The sequence below is a fragment of the Amphiura filiformis genome, chromosome 1 (genome assembly GCF_039555335.1).
Source record: "Amphiura filiformis chromosome 1, Afil_fr2py, whole genome shotgun sequence".
Lineage (NCBI taxonomy): Eukaryota > Metazoa > Echinodermata > Ophiuroidea > Amphilepidida > Amphiuridae > Amphiura > Amphiura filiformis.
The window spans coordinates 45,300,367-45,322,622 of record NC_092628.1 but is presented as its reverse complement, the minus strand read 5'-3'; the positions used below and the strand labels follow the sequence as shown (position 1 = coordinate 45,322,622).

General features: G+C 36.5%; 1 protein-coding gene across 2 annotated transcripts; it reads right to left on the bottom strand.

Annotated features, from left to right (window-relative positions):
• Nucleotides 1–2,642: 2,642 nt before the first annotated feature.
• LOC140147574 (cholesterol 24-hydroxylase-like) lies at nt 2,643–21,300 on the bottom strand. 2 transcript variants are annotated; one of them, XM_072169357.1, is made up of 13 exons: nt 20,957–21,300; nt 15,775–15,852; nt 12,224–12,305; nt 10,792–10,955; nt 10,354–10,492; nt 9,801–9,914; nt 9,270–9,507; nt 7,246–7,318; nt 6,571–6,655; nt 5,982–6,092; nt 5,099–5,187; nt 4,253–4,319; nt 2,643–3,802 (listed from the first exon to the last, which is right to left on the bottom strand). In XM_072169357.1, exons 1-13 carry the CDS (start codon nt 21,127–21,129, stop codon nt 3,617–3,619), a joined length of 1,599 nt encoding a protein of 532 aa, XP_072025458.1. In that variant the 5' UTR covers nt 21,130–21,300; the 3' UTR covers nt 2,643–3,616. The 2 variants fall into 2 exon arrangements, with proteins under 2 accessions (XP_072025458.1, XP_072025463.1); XM_072169362.1 differs by lacking the exon at nt 20,957–21,300 and adding an exon at nt 17,050–17,399.
• Nucleotides 21,301–22,256: the final 956 nt, after the last annotated feature.

Sequence of the window (22,256 nt, the reverse complement as noted above, 5' to 3'; positions counted from 1 at the left end):
TTGTTGTCCATTCGTCATTCGTGTGAGAGCTGGGAAAAGGTGTTTTGGCCCTGAGTCTTTCCGACTCGTAACAATATTGGCTAATAAAATACTAGTAACACCTTAAAAGATTCATTTTATTTGGAAACCTCAAATCACATGTCACGAAGCTATGTCAAACTATTAGAATCAAATAATGTATTGGTTCAGAAGTGTCTATGCAAATTTATTAGAATCATTTATCCAACATTCTCTTGAATGTACTCTGTATTTTTTTTAATAATTTACCTGTTGTAACCAAAGTTGTTAGCGCCATTGCGCCCTCTATTGTTGACTAACTATCTAAGGTCATAAGCATAAGTGGTTGTCCCTGTCCTCTTGTATTTTAGCATACCATTTGTCAGACTTGTACTCGAGTCCAGCTTGTCCGAGTCCGAGCCGAGCCGAGTCCATTTGTATCCGAGTCCGAGCCAAGTCCGAGTCCTTTTGTGTCTGAGTCCGGACTCGAGTCCAAGTCCGGGGGTGCCGAGTCCGAGCCAAGTCCGAGTCCAACAAAAATAAGTCCGGACTCGGTCAGAGTCCATGACCGGAGGTGGGGGCAGGGGGGGTCATTCAACTTGAATGTGACATGTATCTGCCTACTGGCATTGCTTAGTAGGAATTTGTATAAAAATGGGTCATTGGGTATAACAAAATGAAAAAGCTAGGGTAATTGGGTATAAAATTTTGAAAGAAGGGGGTCAATTTGTATAAAATTTTGAAAAAATGGGTCATTATTCCAAATAATGGAGCAAAATTTTATATTTTGTTTCTAATTTGAAAATTTACGATACAAATTTGCTGGAAAAAAAAGACAATTTCAAAGTTTCCGCATAATTTTAAGGCATTTTGATGATAAAATTGCAGAAAGAGAAGGTCATTTTTCAAAGGTCACTCACTACACCACACCACACACCGCTCTCCCTATACACACCCACCCTACCAAACCCCACCCCACCCACCCACCCCACACAGTTGACATTCCAAAGACTCAACCCAGGTCAACCAACCAACCAACCAACCGTACATATGGTACACACAATACTTCAAAGACCCATACCCATGAGCAACTACATGTAAATCCTGAAGGTAAAAACTACATGTATCAGACCACCTGTATCAGACAGCAGTCATGTGGGGGTATTTGTGTGTGTGTGGCACACTACATGTAAACTCAGGACTAGAGAAATGTCACTAGGCTGTGTGAAGCATAAAGATATGTAAATGAATTGCAATGTATAGTTAGAGGGAGGCTCCCTATTATTGTAGACACCCAAATTTGGCAACCTCCCTATTTCTGGCAAATTTTGTGCCCTTGAAGTTGCATGTAATTTTGAAAGTCTCCCTATTTTTTGTTTGAATCCTCTCTATTTTCTGGATGTTAATGTTGGCATCTCTGCATCATCATCATCATCATCTTTATCATCATCATCATAATAATAATCGTACTAACAGAAATTCACCTTTAATTCTAAACATCTTTTCAAAATTGTCCCACGCAAATGTGCTGTGAGTAGTGAGCACACACAAACTACAGACACCGAAGCCCTGTCATGGACCTACCAATTTACTGAGTGGGAGCTGAGATGTAGGGTCCAGTGCATGTGCATGTTTCTCTCTTAAATGTTTATGGATTGGAAAGTTCCTTGAAAAAACTCTTAGATATTTTTTTTAGTCCAAATATTCAAATTATGCATTTAATATTTAATTAATTATCAATTATTTCATTACCAAATTAATGATAACAATAATAATTATGATTCTGCTAAGTGACAGATAAATCTAAATAATTTGCTGGATATGTAGGATATATGACAGATCACTGATTTGACAGCTCCAATTAATTTGGAAAATGTTCAAATAAGTAAAGTCAACAGATTTGAGATCTATTTTGACATTTTTAGATTTATCATTTCACATTTTACATGGATTTAATTGGACTGGACTCGGACCGGACTCGGCTTCGAGTCCGAGTCCTTTTGTGTCGAGTCCGAGCCGAGCCGAGTCTTTTCGTGTCCGAGTCGAGCCAAGTCCGAGTCCAACAAAAGTGGACTCGAGTCCGGACTCGAACGATACATCTCTGCCATTTGTGTATGATGACATATTCTTGGTGGCGCTATTTAATAATTTTTATATTTATTTTTATTTTTATTTTTATTTTTATTTTTATTTTTATTTTTATTTTTATTTTTATTTTTATTTTTATTTTTATTTTTAATTTAACTCAACTCCATCGTTCGGCCCTGATTTGGTAAAATGATCTAACTTGAAAATCGCTGTTTTGAGAAAAAGAGCTTTTAAGTTTGAACACTTGACGTTTTTCTTTTTGAATAAGATAAATTATTAAACACATCAATATCTTAGAAAATATAAAAATCTTATTATTTGCAGAATTTTGCCTAATTTTTAGGAGAGTTAGATTCTTTTACATTGTTTTTCCTCGTAACAAAAATAAACATAACGAGACTCATTAATTTGGTACAATGATCTATCTTGAGATAGGTTGTTTTGCTATATGTTATCATTAATGTGTGAGGGTTTGTCTGGTGCTCTCTAGAGGATCTTGGCCAATGCGGTCAAATGATCTAACTTTGAGATAGCTCATTTTACCACATTAAATACACGGAAAGTGACAAAAAAGTATCAAGATAGGTTCTGCTATTTTCAAAATGAAGCATGGTGGTGATTTGAGGATGTCGCCAATGGAAAGAGCACCCTCACATTACCCAAGATATGGATTTATCTCAAAATGTCCAAATTTCAAGTTAGATCGTTTTACCAAATCAGGGCCGCGTTGTTCATGCGTAATTCATTGAACTCCCGGGACTCCCCAAGTTACTGCAATTATTGCAAAATGGATAGAGATGATTGCATTGAACAACATACTAATTCATAACAGTTACGTAATTCCATATAATTCCAATAGTCGATCATTCCTTCACTCGCAAACCACCGGAATTCATAGGTTTGGTCTCATGATAATACTATCGACAAAGTAGGAATATATTACTTTCTGTAGTGTCAAGTCCTGGTTGTGGTATTTTTCAGATGCAGAATGAGAGAATTACAAATAACAAGTTGTGTTCTATTTTGATATTGCTAATACAGATTAACCAATAACAGGGATAGCCATATTTCAAATTACAACAGGACATTACAAAGTACCAGGTTATCAACATAAATAAAATTATGACTAAAATACATTATAAACACACACAAGTGTATGGCAAAATGCCCCTTTATTGTGTTTGATCAATTGTGTATGACGAGGGATTCATGGGCGGTAGACTTAGAGACAGTATCTCTCAGGAAGAGTCAGACAAACACCAATTTTAAAAGTCTACGACGTAATTTCAGTATATTTATGATCTTTCACTTGATTTTCAAAAAAATCTCGTTACGTTTGAGGTAATTTGGGGTTATGAAATATCGATCGAATTACCTAACATTATAGGTAATCTTTGTGGCTGGTAATTATTCATGCTGTATGTCGTAGCATCCCAAAAGTATTCAGCTCTTGTAGGATCCTTATGGAAAGCTCCCCTTAAGTTACTGCACAGCCCTTCCGATAGTAAGAGCTAGTAAGGTCCTCCATTTACTACTTTTCTTCCAAATGATAATCAAAAACCGCATCTCCAATTTCTGCATCTCTGTGGTTAATGTAGACCATGCATCCATCCATTGGTCGTATGGTTCCTCCTTGAACGACTTGATACGACTGGCCTGGTACTAGCCTAAAGTCAAAATTCTTCAAGAGCTTGGCAATCAGTACTTTCGCTTCAATCTGCAAAAAGGATCATTCGCTAATTTTATGTAGTACAGTATAATACGCAATTCAGTGAGATAAACACAATGACATCTTCGGGACTAACCATATACATGTATTTCAGCTCATACATCATATAAATGCCTGATGTCTAAAAAACTAGCTTTGATGAAGGTTTAAATTCTCTTTCAAGTCAAATAGGTTAACAGGCCAAAGTGCCCATTTCGTTTTCCTTGGCGTTATGGACAGATTCTTCTGTATATATATATACCCATTTTGCACCTGTGTTATGAGAGACATCTAAACGTCCTTGTCTATGTGCACAACACAATGGTACCTGCCGGGGTTCGATCATGAGTCGAAGCAGAACCGTATCTTCGCCACCGTCCCCTCAAGTCAAATAAAGCTGAAATACATATTTATTCATGCGTTTTTCGAACTTCAAAATGTTGTAAACTTGTAACTTACCATTGCGAACTGTTTTCCAATGCATGATCGCGGTCCAACAGAAAATGGAAAGTATGTATTTGGAGGTCTGCAAGTAGATTAACAAGAGGTATAAAAATGGTAAATGGAAAAGACTGATTTATTGACTCTATCTCAAGTTTTTTGTTACAGATTCGGCCGTATTAGAAAACATGTAGAGAATTGAGATATTGTTTCTAGCAATGTCGTACATCTCAAGTCTCATAGCTATAACGCGCAAAGCGCAGTGATTTATAGTGCGCTACGCACAGGCACAACGCCTAGACGTTGATCCACAAGCCTCAGCACACTTTACAGGTTGTCGCTGACCACTACGGCCCACATCATTTCATAAACCATTAAATAACAAAACAGGGACTTTGCTGCTTCAAGAGCGCACACCCTAGACAACCCACAAATAACCTTCGCAACCAGGATCAGCTCCCCGAGTTTCGTACGGGTTACAACGAAACAAATTAGCAGTAAGTTCCTTGTCCAGGGGAATTTCAAGCTAATTCAATTTTTCCACGAGAGCGTACTAGGCACCGCCAGGGTTCGAACCCGCAACCTCTCGTACCATAGTCGAACGCTTTATCGATTGAGATAACTTGACTGCTATTATTGTTTTACTCAAATAACGTTATCTGTTTGTATTGGGCCTATATGAGACGATATATGAAGGGAAAAGGCTAAAACAGTACTTTTTTCCTCTTTTGTAAACACATTTCTTAAAAATATCAATTAATGAGTACAAAAATACCGGTAGATAGAATAAACCAAAATTTTGATGGAGATTTGAGCAGCGCTTGTAAGACTTTTAATGTTGTTAAAATGCAAATGACGGCTTACGTTTCTTGTTGGTGAAGGAATCTGTCTGGTACGAATACTAACGGGTCTTTGAAGTTACTCTCTAGACGCCCCGTTACATACGGAAACAGCTGTGATAAAAAAGACATCGCATTACAGGAAAAACAAAAACAAACACCTCTGAATCTTTGGAAGATCGGGCGTACTGTTATCGATTATCTTTCAATCAAGTCCCCTTGTCGTAGAGACGTGTGTGACTGGGGTTTAGTCCTTTGACATGTATATACAAGATGAAAAAATGAGACAAGATATAAAATGATAAAGGGGTGCCCGATTGGCACCCTTGGGCAATCCGAGAATTCCAAGGTCCGAGTATCAACTGTCAAAATATAAGATTGCTAAACTTTGTAAACACCTATTCCACAAATTCCTCTCGGTCAAAGGAATTAAAAAATGACATATTTTGATATATCAATAAATATTTATGTTAATTTATAGCCTAAGGGATTAGCAAAAAAAAAAAAGCATTTTGGTGTCCCGGTTTTGGGGTACACACGAGCCAAACGCAGAAAATGTCTGCGTTTTTGATCAACAATCCAGAAAAGGGAATTACTTTCAAATACCCTCCGTACCCTAACACTAACCTCAACCCTAACTCTAACCCTAAAATCTAATCCTTTGCACGGGATGCGCAGGATATTCTGTAGTTATGCGAAAAGAATAGTTTGAATAATCTTGGAATTTCGGTATTATGCGAACAAAATAATCTTAGAAATTTCGTTAACTAGAAACACAGTAAAGAAGGTCACCATCTGTCATGTCTGTAGGACGCAATGGATATTGTGGCTGAAATACTTTTGTGATAAAATTACGAAACCATCCTCAAAGAAGTATCCAATGGTTATGATACTTTGACATAACTTACGGTGACAGTAGCTCCCTTTGGAATAGTGATGCCATGTAGTGTTGTATCAAAGGCACAATCACGTACCGTACAAATTGCAGGAGGGTAGATACGTAAGGTTTCCTTGATTATCTGAAAAATGTACCAGTTTATTTTTATCGCAATTTACCGAAACATACTTGCATTAAAAGTCTCGTATATTATACGGGGTAAGCTTAATTATAAGTCAAATACGTAAGACATTGTGACGAAACCATTTCAATTTTTAGTTGTGAAAACTTCATAATTAGGTGATTCAAGCATTGGTGTCCTTTTGTGCAAAATCAAGAATATCACTTTAACAGTTTGATGTTTATACGTTTTAGTACAGCGATACATTGGAAATTTTGACGAAACAATTTATTTAAAGCAATAAAGCTCCTGGCAGATCCGAACTAAAACTGACTTAAACAAACCTGACGTTTCATTTGTCAGTTTAAGTGTTTCCTGAATACATAAAGGCTCAGTGACAACAATATGCCTAAGGTTCTGTCAAAATCAGTTCATCCTATTTGACATGATCTATGTATGTCATTAACTTTAATGTGTTTAACAAGTGTTTTATACTTACAGCCGATGTATAGCATAATTTGGACAAATCCTCAAACTTTATATCTGTATTGTCACCAATAACTGCGTCTATTTCAGTTCTTAATCTGGAGGGAAATTCGATAATGAAAAGAATAATAATTTGAAATGAGATTGTACGTAAAAGGATATCTTATTATTTTATATTTCCATTTAATCGGGGATAATATTTCTTCTTCAATTTTATCTACAGTTTTATTTTATTGATTTACAAATTTTATTCAAATATGTAATTTATTCAAGAAATACCACAATATAAAAATATCCCTGCTAGTTCCATGAACTGAAAGTGTGAACTCAGTATGTCATTCTCATTACCAAGTCGTTGCTTTTATTGGCGACCCTACGCCGGGACCCTACGTTGGCAATTGGCAAGATTGCTTTCGAGTTTAAGTTTAAGTTGGTAATTGGGTTTTGGTTTCAAAGGTCATCTTAGAAAGCAAACTATTTTAAACTTTCTTTGAAACAAAAACTCGCAATCTGCTTATTTCGCGCTTACTGGTCGTTTCGCAGCCGCTTGTTCTGGCAATCTGATGGCAATAAATTGCACCTGTTCAAACATTTTAATACACTTTAGGGTAATATACATACCATTGCCTCATATGACGGCAACTGTTATTTTCACAAGTTGAAGATGAACCGTCATGAAGAAGCTTACCTATGCATAATTTCTGGATGTTGGAGTAGTTCCACGAAGGCGAATGCGAGAGTGTTGGCAGTAGTTTCTTGTCCTGAAAATATAACACGGGAAACGTGTTAAAGCTTAAGAATATTTAGCCCTTCGCGATACAAACATCTTTGTTGTCAATCGATGTATGTGGAATTACCTTAATAACAATGTTTAAAGTGGAAACACCACATGAAGTCTTACAAGAAGGTCATGATTTTATTGATTTTTATTGGAATAACATCATTGAGGTATGCTGTCAAAGGCATCTCAATCCAGACACCAAGGTCCAGAGATGTGTACAAACACAGTGGAACAAATGGGTATGAGGTAACCTTGACTTATCAATTGGCGCAAATCCCACAAGAACAAAAACAAGTGTTACCAAGAGCTCTGCCGAGAGTTGACCAGGTCAACTTTGTTTCTCCTTTAAGAAGGCGTCCACATTGGTCAATAAGTTATGTCTAAAAAGTTTGCCAACAAATACGTGAACGTCAAAGAAATTCAAAACACTTAATATTTATTCTTTTGTGTATGTTCGAGTGAAATTTACCTTTTGTTAAGACCATGTCATTATCACGGAAAAAAATCATTGTTGCACAGAGTAAAGATGAAATTATGCTTGCTTGCTTTTTCCTTGTTATGAGTGGTGTTCTCGGACAACAACAGCACGCCATGTCCTTCTGTCCTGCATGGCCGTGTCCATAACATCCAGTCCAGTATCCTGTTTCAATACATCCACGTATGTTAGAGGGAGTCTACCAAGTTTTCTGTTTCCATGCTTTGGTGTCCAATGGATCAACTTGGCCACATTCTCATTTTCGCTTTTGTATGCATGCAGAGCGAAGCTGGTCCTCCTCTCTTTGATCTTCTGTGAAGGTCACCATACAGCTCTTTGTTTGTGATGCGCTGCTTCCAATAATTGATGTTGTATACTACTCTAAGCATTCTTGTGTAACAACTATCAAGGTATTTACATAGTCTGGGAGACATGGTTCATGCTCCACATCCATAGTTTAGTACTGATACGATGGTAGCAGCAAATATACGAAACTTTGAGGTTGTTCCTTCCCCTCCATGCAGCTGCTCTGCGAGTTTTTACATCTTTTTACGTAATAGTCATCCATGCAACTATATACTTGAAGTCGCTCACCTCTTCTAGTTTGGAACCATTGTTTGTTTGGATAGATATAGAACTTTGTTATTGAAGCATTCATTTTGAGGCCAACTTTTCCAACACCTGTGCTTGCTGGATTTCCTCTGACAGTATGGCTATGTCGTCTGCAAAGTCCAAATCTAGTAGCACTTCAGATCTGATTCGCCTACTCCTTCTCTTCTCCTGTTGGAATCCAAGCTGTTGTCCTCTGCTTTCGATTGCCTTTCTCAAAGCGTAATCCAATACCACTACAAAGAGGTATGGGGCAAGGGTGTCTCCTTGCATTATACCAGAATGTATATACATCAAACAGCTCAGGTTATTCATCTGGTGAAATTACTTTTGCTTTGGCATCTTAATACATTCTTGCTATAGCTTTCACAAGTAGATTGGAAATTCCATAGGCCTTTAGATTTCTTTCCTCTCTGAATGGTATTAATGGCTTTGCTGAAGTCTATAAAAGTTACTATTCAATGCAGATATGTTTTTAGGCTTCACTCATTAGGACCAGTATGTAGCCGTGGCTTACTAATCTTCTTGTTCGGCTAGCCCAGGAACCATTCTGGTTGTTTCTAAGAACTTTGTTAATTTCAGGCCTGATCCTGTTGAGAATCATTTTGTTTAATATCTTGGTTACAACAGAGCTTAAGTTTATCCCTCGATAGTTCCATGCTTGACTAAGATCTCCTTACTTAGGAATTGGTACTATGTTGAGGATAGACCACTGCTCAGGCCTGTTTCCTTTAATTAATGCATTGTTACAAAACTCCAACACTTTGCCATCCAGATCACACCTTTATGTACCTCGGGTGGAATTCCATTAATTATCAAAGTAAAGACATAGTGTAAGAAAACAAACCTGCAATAAAAAACGTAGCAAACTCATCCATAATATGCGTCCAATCAGCGTCACCGTCCAAGTCTTCAAATCTTTCCTCTGCTTCCATCATCAATGTCATGACGTCATCGGGTAGTGTCTCTCCATTAGACTTCGACTGCAGTCGTTTTTGTACACATTCACGGCCTGCTTCGCGCAGCAACCGGCAGGCATCGCGTGCTTTTTGACGATATTCTCTCATGGCGGAAGAAGGATTGTACTGCGTGAAGGCAAATAATGTAAATATTTATCACAAATGGCAAGAGGTTTTTATATAACCCAAAGTAGCAACACCTTTGAGCAGAGAAAGGTAACCTTGACAACAAACACATACCGTTGTTTCGAAAAATAATTTAGTATGTTTCAATCATAATTTAAGGCAAAGTTACCAGATGAAAAGGCAATTTCCGGACGTCAATTGCTTCATTCTCAATAATCAGGCTCATGAACCGCTGATGTTTTTTGTGCTGCTCGAGATTGTTTTGTAAGAACCCTGGGTCACTTTAGTCTTACCTTATCCCATGGGTTTTTAGAATTATAATCCATTGCTTCTAGCACAGTCACAACCGCTTCGTTGAATTTAGACTTTTCTTGAAAAAGAACATTAAGATCCAGTCCAAACCCAATCTGAAAACGTGAAAAAATATCAAACAAGACATAATACGTACGGTACACGTGCAGCAATTTATATACTCATGTAACTTTCGACCCTGGTGACCTAAACCAGGGTAAATGGAGAAAATTAATTTGTTTTGAATTTAATACCTTACAATACATTACACAACGGAATTCATTTGATTCTAATATACATACACTGTATATCTTACTAAGATATAGCGTTCGAATGACATAAGGATTCGGATAGCGACGTTTTCAAGTATTTTTTGTGGGACCTGGGAGCACATCAGATATATCGAATTGCATTTTGAATCTGAGGCAACCCAAAATGGGGTCGAATATTTTAAGTTCTAGTTTTCATTTATTCTTTCAGGTTTTCAAACAGAAATAAAAAAAAACTCCAAATTTATGGGTAACAATTCCTTTTATGTGCAGTGTAAACAGATACCTTGGCAATTATGTCTAAAGCAACTCTGTTAAGCTGATCAAGAAGCACAACTTCCGTTTTACCATCAGCCATCGTAGACAACTTCTGCACTAAAAGATCACCACAACTATTGAATTGATTCATAGAACTACGAAGAGACCTGTGGAGAAATTTCGTTGATATATCAAATATCCGAAGGTGTTTGAGACTGACTTGGGAATCAAACTCATTAGGAAAATGGATTCCAAAGCGAAGCACTAGGCTAACCGAAGAATGAGATATCGAAATCTTAAGCCCGATAAACCAAATTTAGTCAGAATAAAATACATTTCTTCCGTGTCGTGATATTGGCGCACTGGTCCCTGAAATTTAACGAGTATGTAATATTCCGCTCGCTTTCTCCAATTGGGTAGTCTTCTTATTATACCTAAAATATGAAAAATGAAATATACAACTCACTTTCTGTGGAATGCCGGATCACATATTGCTCTTTTCCTCATCCAAACTTCATGATCAATTTCTGTCACTAAGCTTTTTCCCATGAGTGGTGATCCGTATATATATCCAACATTATCCTGATAGGTGTGCTTGGATTTAGGGTGTCCATTAGAAATAACGAACTCCTATAAAAAATAAACAATTACCCCTAATATCAAACATATTACCGACAATTAATTAGTACTTCGTTAAAAAGACAGATGCAATACCAATACTATGATACCTTAAAGTATAATATAGTATCAAGTATTACATAGTGAAAGTATTGCAGAGCTAAGCAGTTCCTGGAAAGCTGGCTAGGGATTACAAAACATGGTGCTAATACAGCCTTGCTGCACATGTCGCGAGAGCATCCAACGTATTTCGTATGCATATCTCCAAGCTCACTACGCTTCTTACAGTCGATCAAGATGATCAAATAAGACAAAAGCAACAAAATTAAAAAGAATGAATATGCATATGCAGGGAGAGTGTATCAGGTCAGGTCTCTCGCGTTTTACTGCATGAGGTCCCGGGTAAATTTTCTCCCAAAATGAATGACTAATTCTACATGGTCTCAGCCCAACACAGGGGGATGCTTACCCAGCAAACACAAAAACGTTTTTAAAACGTTTTATATAAGTTATATTTTGGGTTTTGGTTCAGGTAAAACGTTTTAATAACATTAAAATGTCGGGTTATATAAAGGTCATGAAAACGTTTTAAAACGTTTTGTATGAAAACACACTACAACAATATTTTAAAAATGTTTTCAAAACTGTTATTGTAAACTATTTTTGCAAACATTTTTGGCCAAATATTTTGTCAACACTTAAATAACATTATGTTAAAATATTTGCACCCAGCAAACACAGAAATGTTCTTAAAATGTTTTTTACAAAACGTTTTAATAACATTTAAATGTCGGGTTATATTAAGGTCGGGAAAACATTTTAAAACGTTATTGTAAATATTTTGGGCAAACATTTTTGCAAAATATTTTTCAACCCCAAAATAACATTCTGTTTAGAATGATTTGTACCAAGTTTTCAAAAATGTTTTTGGAATGTTATTAAAACGTTTTTATACCCTTTATATAACCCGACATTTAAATGTTTTCTGTCAAACATTTGTGTTTGCTGTGCAGTAAATTACCAACAAATGTTATTTAATGTTATGAAAACGTTTTATACCATTAATGTACCCTTTATATAACCCGACATTTAAACGTTTTCTGACAACCTTTTATCCCGGCCTTTTATAACCTTTTGCGAATTATGTCGAAAACGTTTTGTGTTTGCTGGGTACATTGTCACCCCATGACCTCCCCCCCCCCCCGGGCCTCCCCCTTGTCATGCTTCAGGTGCTTGTCAACCATGTTAGCATGGTTAGTCCAATGTACCACAGACCATACCTTGATTGCTTCCGGTGAGTTGGCTGCTATCATAACTTGATTCATTAAGTAAACGACGATGATTGGGCCATATTCGGCAGTCCTGAAAAAAAAACCGACGAGCTTGATAGTTCAGATTAAAAGAAGAGATACTCAGCGTGATATACTTCCATTTAAGGCCCGTTCAGTGATTTGCTCATCCGGACGATCGTAAAAGTCATCAAAATTCAGTTTTGGTACCTTTGTCATTGTCACAGATGTGCTAACATAGCCTGTGAGTGGTTCAGCCGAAAGCCGTGTATTTAAGTCAAAATAAGACATTTTACATGAATCTGTAATTTAGATACTGACAGTATCTAAATTAGCTACATGTACAGTATTTGAATGGGGCTTCAACTTCTTCAGTACTGCTGTTTTCTTCATTTTTTGCCAAATTTGTCATTTCAAAAATACCAAATAACAATTTGAATGACTTATCCTTAACTTTTAAGCAATTTATAAACAATTCTATTTTTTTCACACTTGTGCTCGGATGGGTCTTTAATTTTCAAATGGCGGCTCAATCTTTTACTACCGGCTACTTTGTACTATAATTTGGTTCACCTCAAGTTTGTTAGTTCGGAAGCGAACCTGAGGTGACCTAAATTATATAAACGCCTACGAAAAAGTAATTACCCCCTTTATTACCAGATAAAACTCAAAATCTATACATCAAATTTAAAAACTGAAACATCATCAACAAACCCAGGTTAATCCTGCGAATTTTGATACCCCATTTGTATGGATAGCTTAAAGTGTGTAGCCATGGTGACTCCTTGAAAGAATAAAAATTCCTTTAAAAAAGGAATGGGCGCCCAACTGTTTGGATACTTTTTTTCTCTCTTTAAAACAATAATGTAATATTAGCATAGAAAGCAAAGAAAGATTTGGAAATGTAAAGCTATTTATTGCAGTGGGAGAGGTGTAAAATCGTTTGCATGGGATGTAAGAGGATTGGTTTCAAATAAAAGGAATAAAGCTCAGGTTACCATTTCGGTTACTATTGTTAGGAAATGGTAGATCATGTGGGGGAGTGATTGTTGGAGCAAAATTATTTCATTCAGAATAGGCCTATAGGTTTACATATTTTATCCTTATGGATTGTTGTAAAACAGCTTTTATTTCTTATGATTGACTGCATCAGGTTGCCATTTGGTAGGAAATGGTTTATGATGGGGGGGGGGGTAATTGTTGGAGCAGAATTATTTTATTCAGAATATAGGTTTACATATTTTATCCTTATGGATTGTTTTCCAAACAGGGGTATTTATAAATTTCTTATGATTGACTGCATCGGTAAAGAAGACAAGGACAAACAATCTGAAGAAGTGTTATTTAGTGATTTAAAAAACAAATCAATACCAAAAGATATATGAATATTAACATTTAGATAACAATGCTTTAGGCCTATACATACTAGTCCTAGATTAGACCACTTTCCGTGTAATAGAAATAGATAATAAGAATTATAGGTAAGTTGTTACTAAGGTGATTTATAAACATTTAATTTATTTTTCACAAAATATTTAATAGGCCTACTGAATACAAAATAGCCCATGTTCAGGGCCTACGTGATAGTATACATGCATACATAATAATCATTGCTATTAAGCCAGAATTTATTATTGAATAAAGCCAATACATATCTCAATATGTGCTAAACAACACTGAGAACTAAATGCCAAAAAAAAAAAAACTAGGCATACAATATCGATTTTGTTCAAGTTTCTCCCTCTCTAGCTCTTCAGGGCTTCCATCACCTTTAGTCAGGCATGATGCAGTCATGTCTACAGTAGAATTCATCTCGACCTTTGCAGGACTTAACCCCATTAAAAGCTATTAAACCAAGATAACACTCATTGAAACAGCTCAACTGATTAAATCGGATCTTCTCTGGTTGTGCACAAGTGTCTGTTTTCATGTGCGATATCGCAATAAAGCTGGTATTCATAGCTTCAGTTGGGTAACCGAATATAAAGGAAACGAAAGGAAACAATGGTATGTGTGGTTTTGTTCACGAAATGAGACAATGGCGTGCTTTTGTAAACCAGCATTCTTGAAAATGAGCAACATAATGATTGTTGACTTAACACGGTTTGGAAATAATTTCTTCATATTTTTGGTGTTATCTGTCGTTTACATATCCTTCCTAAAACACAAAAGTGCGACCTCTCCAAACATCTAAATTAGCTAAAAATTTAGGACATGTTACAAAACTATATTTTCTAGAACCTATTTAGAATAGTTAAAATGTAGCTTGTACCGTTTTTTTGTGGCATCCTTCAGAAGTGAGCGGTCGGATACCAATATTTTCGGTCAAATCTCCATTCAATTAACACGGGGAGTTGGCTAGCTATGCCTTGCCCTCACTCATATTTTACAAAAGTGCAACTATTTCTGAACATCTAACGTAGCTGTAATTTTAGGTCATGTTAGAGAATAGCTAAAATATTTGCTGGTTATTTTTCACACAGTGATGTTAACTAGACAAGTGCCCATTCTTACAACGTACATCATTTGGAAAGGTCACGCGTCAATGGTGAGAGCACTGTGTATTGTGTATAGGAAAACGGACAGTAACTGCAGTATGGTAGTTTGACAAATTATCTTTTGTCTCATCACCGATAATATTGCATTTCTCCATGTGGAAATACACCTAAAAATATTTTTATTGGACAAAATACGTGTCATATACGAGTGAGCGGTTTTGCCGTATCGCACATCACCTGGAACATACTCTGTGTTAGTATAGCGCCATCTCTTGATTGCTAAGATCTTGGCAATCAAGAGATTTCAAGAGATGGCGCTATTAAAGAGACTGTAAACGGGTTCAAAGGTCTCGGTTTATTTGATGTTTTTATAAGTCCATTAATTTTGTATTTTAAACAAAGAATATACGCACAACATTTTATCCCGTACATATCAGAAAACAATAATAAAATAAAATCCAAGCAAATTGTGGTTTTATTTCTAAGCTGGGCATACTTTTAAGCAAAACAGTTGCGAAGTAAATCTAGCAAGACTGAAATTAGAAGCTGTTTGCAAAGTCAAGCCAAATAATAGGCGGCCGCCGTAGCGGGCGCCAATAATAGGCGGCCGCCGTAGCGGGCGCCAAAAAGATGTATTTTCAAAAGTTGCACTAAAACTTACTCAAGTCAGTGTACCATTGCATTCTCTACATGACTCCGTTTGAAATCTACACCCCCTATGTGTGAGATGTATGGATTTCAACTGGAATATTCCGAATAGCTTATTCAGGATGGGCCGGTGGGAATGATATAAGGATCTTTCTTTCTGAACCAAGTTACAATTTCCAGTTTTTGACACTTTTTATGAATGCCAAACTCAATAAGACAATGAAGTAATTCGCATTTAAGTTCAAAAAATATCGAAACAATGGTTGCGTCCATGATTCTCGGTTGTTTGATTTCTGTCATTTATTTCCATAATTATTATTGTTATCTTATTCATATAGATACTTATCTAGTTCAATCAATCGATCATATTTTTGAACTGTTACAAATAACACTCACCAGTCTGTGATTGCGTCTGCAAACATTTTGCCATTTTCATAATACTCAAATATAGCGGGAAGATTGCCCAGGAAGAAGCTACGAGAATTAAAAGAAAATGTTGAGAGTAGTTAGATAACGGCAGGGCTGTTTGAAGTTATAAAACAAAATACAAGCTTTTGGCGCTTTTGTTAACACTTGTTACTAGGTAAATACTAGAACACGTGTCCGTGTCTGGGTCCGTGTTCTAGTAGGGTCCTTATTATTACGCCAAATTCAATTCAAATTCAAATTGCTACTTCTTAATGAACACATTACACTGGACACTTTGTATGCATGTATGAGTGGGCTAAGAACAATAAACTGAAGTTGAACCCTTCAAAATGTCAGGACATGCAAGTTTATTTTGGTAAGAAGCTACCCCACATGTAGATCTTTCCATTGATGATCACAAATTAGACAGGTTGCTGAGAAGGTTAAACTTCTGGGTGTTATGATCCAAAACAATTTATGTTGGGATGAACAAGTTGATTCCATCATAGATTATCTAAGTATAATGATTTCATGTATGCGAAGGCCAATCTTAAACTCTTCATACAATAAAAATACAATATATACAATATATGTAAATAAGTTGTTTTTTGTTGGTAGTCTTTGAAATATCTTTAAACAAAAGGGTAATTACTTCCGAACTTTTCCGGCCTGAGTCCTACCTCACCATTAGTGCAACCATTGGTTCAAATATAATATTTGTCTCCAAGAAGCTCGCTCGGGTTTTTTTTCATGCGGCTCTAATAATGGCATCCCGGCAGCTGGTTGCCCGAGGGTTGAAATTCCATTTAATTTTGTTGTCTTTAAATCTGCCTAATTACTGTATTGTATAAAAGAATTGTATATATAGTGACTTTGTGTGTGGTTATTGTATTTTTATACATTTGAGAGAGTTCCTGCAATCTTATTGGTTCTTAGCCGTGTGATATGACACGATATAACATGGTTCAGCGCGTTCGCGTCGACGAGATACTCATTCGTGTTCTTTGAACCAATCGGAGGCGCATAGCAACAACGGGACTGATCGATTCTAAGCCCTAGGTAATTCCTTGTAAAATTTAGGATTTAATTTGATTAAAATTTGGTATAGGCCTACTTATGGTTAATATTTTTATTTGAATTGAAGTGTTTAAAAAATTAGAATTAATTAATGATGTCACCCGTGTTATATGAGACAATAGATGCACGACGGCAGCTGAAAACAATACCTTTATTCTCTAAATATTTTTAATGTTGAAGACTTACCTATCCCTTGGTGGACCAGGTATATGCCTGTATTTCCGATGTACAAAGAAATGAAGATATAATGCAAAACACGCAACGGCTAATATCGCAACTAACACCACACAGGCGATGGCAATATACACTACTCCTAAGGTGGAAACAGCCATTCTTGTATTGAATCAGCCACTGAGCTCTACAGGTTTATGACTGTAATGAACACAATAGTTTTTTCTTTTGAAAACCAATGTAGACTTTATTTTGTAGCGTCTACTAAATAGGCCTTATACCCTCGCCATTGCATTTCCAAGCTTTTCAGTTGAGTCTTGCGAAATACACTACTATCAACTGCAAGAGTATATGAAAAGTTGTTCTACTAAATAGTTGAACAAAATAATGGTTGAAAAAATAAATCACAAAAGTGCGTCAGATCGACCAAGTTCCCATTTCAAACTGCTCGGTGTAGGTTTTTGGAGTCTAAAGTTCATAGCACTCTATTTTGTTGATTTATCAGCGCGCAACTAACATTAATGATGCTTCGGTAAATCCATGACCTGTGACCTCTTACACACAACCCGACACACTAAGATTGTACTTGATTTTCATTCAATTAAAGCCATATTATAACATTTGCTGAGGAGAACGCCCTCAAAAAATTTTATTTCTGGTTTTTACACGATTGTAATGTATTATAAATTAATGATTTCATTTGTACAAAACCAAAATGTAACTCACTGTTGACGGTTTCGCCTATCATGGTCGGTAGGCATCATCAGAATGATGGTTGTAGATCCTTGCTTCCGGTTGGACGAATCCCGGCCGACGAGGGTATTTCATCAGCCAGGATCTACAACCATCATTCTGGTGATGCCTACTGAATGTTATTAATGAGTACTTATATCAAAGAGCAATTAACAATTAACATTATTATTATTTATTCTTTCTTTATTGAGGGTAATACTGCTTCAGTGACAAGCACTGCTTTTCAAGCAGGCCCTCATAAATTGTTGCTGAATATGCGATACCTACAATTATACATTTCTGGGGAATCTATATCTTGGACCATTGTATTGCATTATGTTAAATGGAAAATCCCTGTTGCTATACAGTTGATTTTTGATAATTAATAAGTGAGCTGTGGTGATCTATGCATTTAGAGCAGCAATGTGTTCACAAAGTTGAACACATTATAAGTCAGTACCTCATTTTAATTATAAGTTTTGGTTTCTCTTTTGTTCAGAAACCAAAAATCAAGGGATTAAAACATAGAGCAGATCTGATCTGCAATCATAACACTATTATGCTGGGAGGACACAATATAGGGTATATATCCATAAGTATATAATGGCATATTGTGTTCACATAATTATTATCACTGCGGGCGGTAGTTGATGATCTTTAAAATCTGATTTAGTCTTATTTCAGATAAGTCTGTCGTAGGTGGCATACTTTCATGTCACCGTATAATTACACCCAGAGTTCTAGGCCGAAAGAATCATGCGTGTATATTGAGGGGGGAGGCTTTGTTTGTTTGTATGAAACATAAACGATTAGATGCATGATGAAGGAGATTATGAATTAGTTTATTATCCCCGGTAAGCACAACCCATACCTCTTACCTCCCATCTCCCCACTATATAACTTCCTCTTCCCAAAGTGTCTCCTCCCCCTCCTCGCCTCTCTCTTTCTCCCTCTCCTTACACCCCCCCTGCACACACACACACACACACACCCTCTCCCTCTCTCTCTCTCCCTTTTCTCATTTGTATGATATCTCGAGTAATAAATAAATATTTTACATTTTTAAACCAGCCTAGATATTGGAAGTCATATAGCTTTCTATATAGGCCTATCGATCGTATGCATGCGATATACATATAAAATAGAGAAGTGTATAATAGTGTATATATCACTCAAGTATCTATTCTCAGTGTGTTCTTTTGTTATATCGGTGGAAATATTTTGATGGTCTATATTTTTTCACAGTGAAATAAGCCATGGGGATTTCCAAAACTAAATACATGCTTTAAAATGTAGATTGACTTGTGCGACTTCTCTGCTCGTGAATATTGCACTGCGAAATTTGATCAAGGTAACTTCAAACCTGATTTCCGATTACATAACAAACTGAATTAAAAACCGAAACGGCTTGCTACAAATTTTTAAGTTTCTAACAAAGGGTACAGACAAAGATATCGATAGCTAACGATAACGACGTCACTCAAGAGCTTAGGCAGGATAATAGGAAACCCCCGGGGGGGGGCACTCCCTATCTGAAATGGCAGGGATGTGCCTCGGCCATGTTAAAAGTAGGGGGCATTCAGGTCAAATGTACAATTACAAAAATATGGGGTCATTCAGTACACAACCTGAAAAAAATGGGGTCATTCGGTATGAAACTTTGAAAAAAGGATGGTCATTGGGGTAACAAAAAGTAAAATGGGAGTCATTGAGTACAGGATTGCCAAAAGAGTATCATTAAGTACACATAAATAAGTGCCAAACTGCGTAAAAACAACTTGGCCACCTTGGAAATGTGAAAATCTCATTATTTCTGGAGGAAAACACAAATACCACCTAAATTTGGGAATTAAAAGGGGGGTCATTGGGTATAGCAGGAAATAGAAAAAGGGGGTCATTGAGTACATGGATTTTTTTTAAAGGGGGTCATTGGGTAATAGGTAGGACCATAACACAAAAAAGGGGGTCATTGGGTACAAGCCGGTTTGGGGGTCATTCCCGAGGCACATGATGCGTATCCACTATGGAAGTGCCCCCCGGGAGGAAACCACGTGACCAAAACTAAAACCAAAAATAAAACTCAATATTTGAAATGACCGAATGTATTTTATTGATTTTAATTGATTGTAGCAATCATGTTTATATGCAAGAATATTGTCCAATCATACTTTTCATTTATGATTTAAATTTTGTTAACTTAAACAAACAGTTTGTTGTTGTTGTCCATTCGTGTGAGAACTGGGAAAAGTTGTTCCGACTTTCCGACTCATAACAATATTGGCTAATAAAAACAGCACCTTAAAATATTCCGTTTTTGGAAAACTCAAATCACATATCACTAAGCTATGTCAAACAATTAGAGTTAAAATATTCTGCTCTTTATCCCTTTTTGAAATTTCAGATGACACTGCGACGGCGGAGTTTATGGATTCTTAATTTCAAAAATTATAATCCATTATGAAATCTGTGAGATGAATTAACAATGTCTCACGATGTACGTGTTTTGCATCAAAACAAAGTAATCATAATAATTTCTTATGAGAAAATGAAGCTCACATTAATTTCAGTGTCAAAAAACCATTTGTGACAGGTTGTTGACAAGTTAATTAGCATTTCTCATTCATTTTGATGAGAAAGTTTTATAAAAATGAGACAATTTTCAATTCTCATCGTTTTGTCCAATTCTCATCGCTTTGAAAGAATTCTCGTCCTAAATTTACACAAGTGTAATGTGTTGGTTCAGAAACGTCTATGCAAATTTATTAGAATCATTTATTCCACATTCCTAGTGTTTTCTGTAGTTCTTATGTTATTTCCTATAAACACTTGTAAATAATTATGTTCAGTAAATTCATACGTTTATTGTTTGTAATTTACCTGTTGTAACTAACTAACTAACTAACTAACTAACTAACTAACTAAGTAAAGATTTTTTGGAGGGCCGAGAGGGGGGCAAGAGATTTTTTGGCGGTTCGTTCGGACATTTTACCCTACCCCTGCTCATAATTATTGCACAACCTCTAAGAACACGTACTCGTTATTCGTGGCTCCTGAACCGGTGGGCGGAAATAATTTCGGTGGTCATGGACAATTACCATTAGGTTCCCACAGGGGCCACAGTAACTTGGACCAGGCCCATATTTAAATCTTCCTGGGCCTATGTGTATGTATAATAAAATTGCAGACTTACCTATCCCTTGGTGGACCAGGTATATGCCTGTATTTCCGATGTACAAAGAAATGAAGATATATCGCAAAACATAAAACCACTGATATCGCAGCTAATACTATGCACGCAATGGCAATATACACTACACCTAATGCTGAAACCGCCATCATTCTTGTATTGAACCAGCCAGTCATACATGTATTAAAGGCAAGGCCCTGCCAATCTTTAATATCCACGGGTTTCTTTTAACAACGCAAACCTATGACGAATTCCGGTGGTGAGAGTGAAGAAAATGTCTGCACTACCAACTGATTTATCCCTTATAGCATGTATAGTATAAATTATTTGTTAGGTTTTTTCAATGTAGGGCCTAAGGGAGCGATCGTTATTTATGGCAGGGGGAATGGGTAAATTTAGGGGAACACGAAATTTTTTGTGGTCTTGAGGGGGGAACCTGAAATTTTAGTTGAACCAGGAGGGGGTTTGTTAAATTTTAAATGGAGAAAATTGGGAAAACAAGGGGAACGCGAACATTTTGAGCGGACGCGAGGGGGGAACGCGAAATTTTTTGTCGATATTTTTGCCAAAACACCCATTCCCCCCCTGCCGTAAATAACGATCGGTCCCTAATCGCCTCGATCCATTTTGCAATAATATGTGACCCGGCAGCACAAATGAGCCGTAAATTCCCTAAATTGTATTCTGAGTTACGGTGTAAAATGTGTACGAAGGTCATATTCATCGGTAACTTAAGCTGGCCCGACATCCGTCTCATTTCGATAGTCAAAAACTAATCAATAATCCTATTGTTGAAGTGGATAATAAGCTTCTACCTTAGATGGCTATAGAACTTTTAATAGCTCTGGTCTTTGTATGCTTATATTGCTAAATCCTGTTCAAGTGGTGGATTACCAGGCATTGTATTTTGTACAGGTATGCATAACCCACAATTAACAATGAGAGAACTTTCTTAAACCTCGTTGACTTGGGGATGATTTGAAATGACCGCCAATTATGACTGTTTGATATTTATTGCCAACAATGTGGAAAAAGAGACACATGTAAAAACGTAAAAAACAATAATTTTGTTGAAGGAGCAAAGTTTAACAAACCATAACCCCGCTTCTGGATATCGTTTGAAGTCAAATGATATACCATTTTTAAGTTTATGATGTTTATTTTTTAAACACGAAATAAAACAATATTGACCGGGGAGGAATTTACGGCTCATTCGCCGTGGACGGTCACATATGAAAGCATTTGCAATACCCAACCGTTGAGTTCAAGGGAGTCATTGAACTACATGCCCCGGGCTACATGC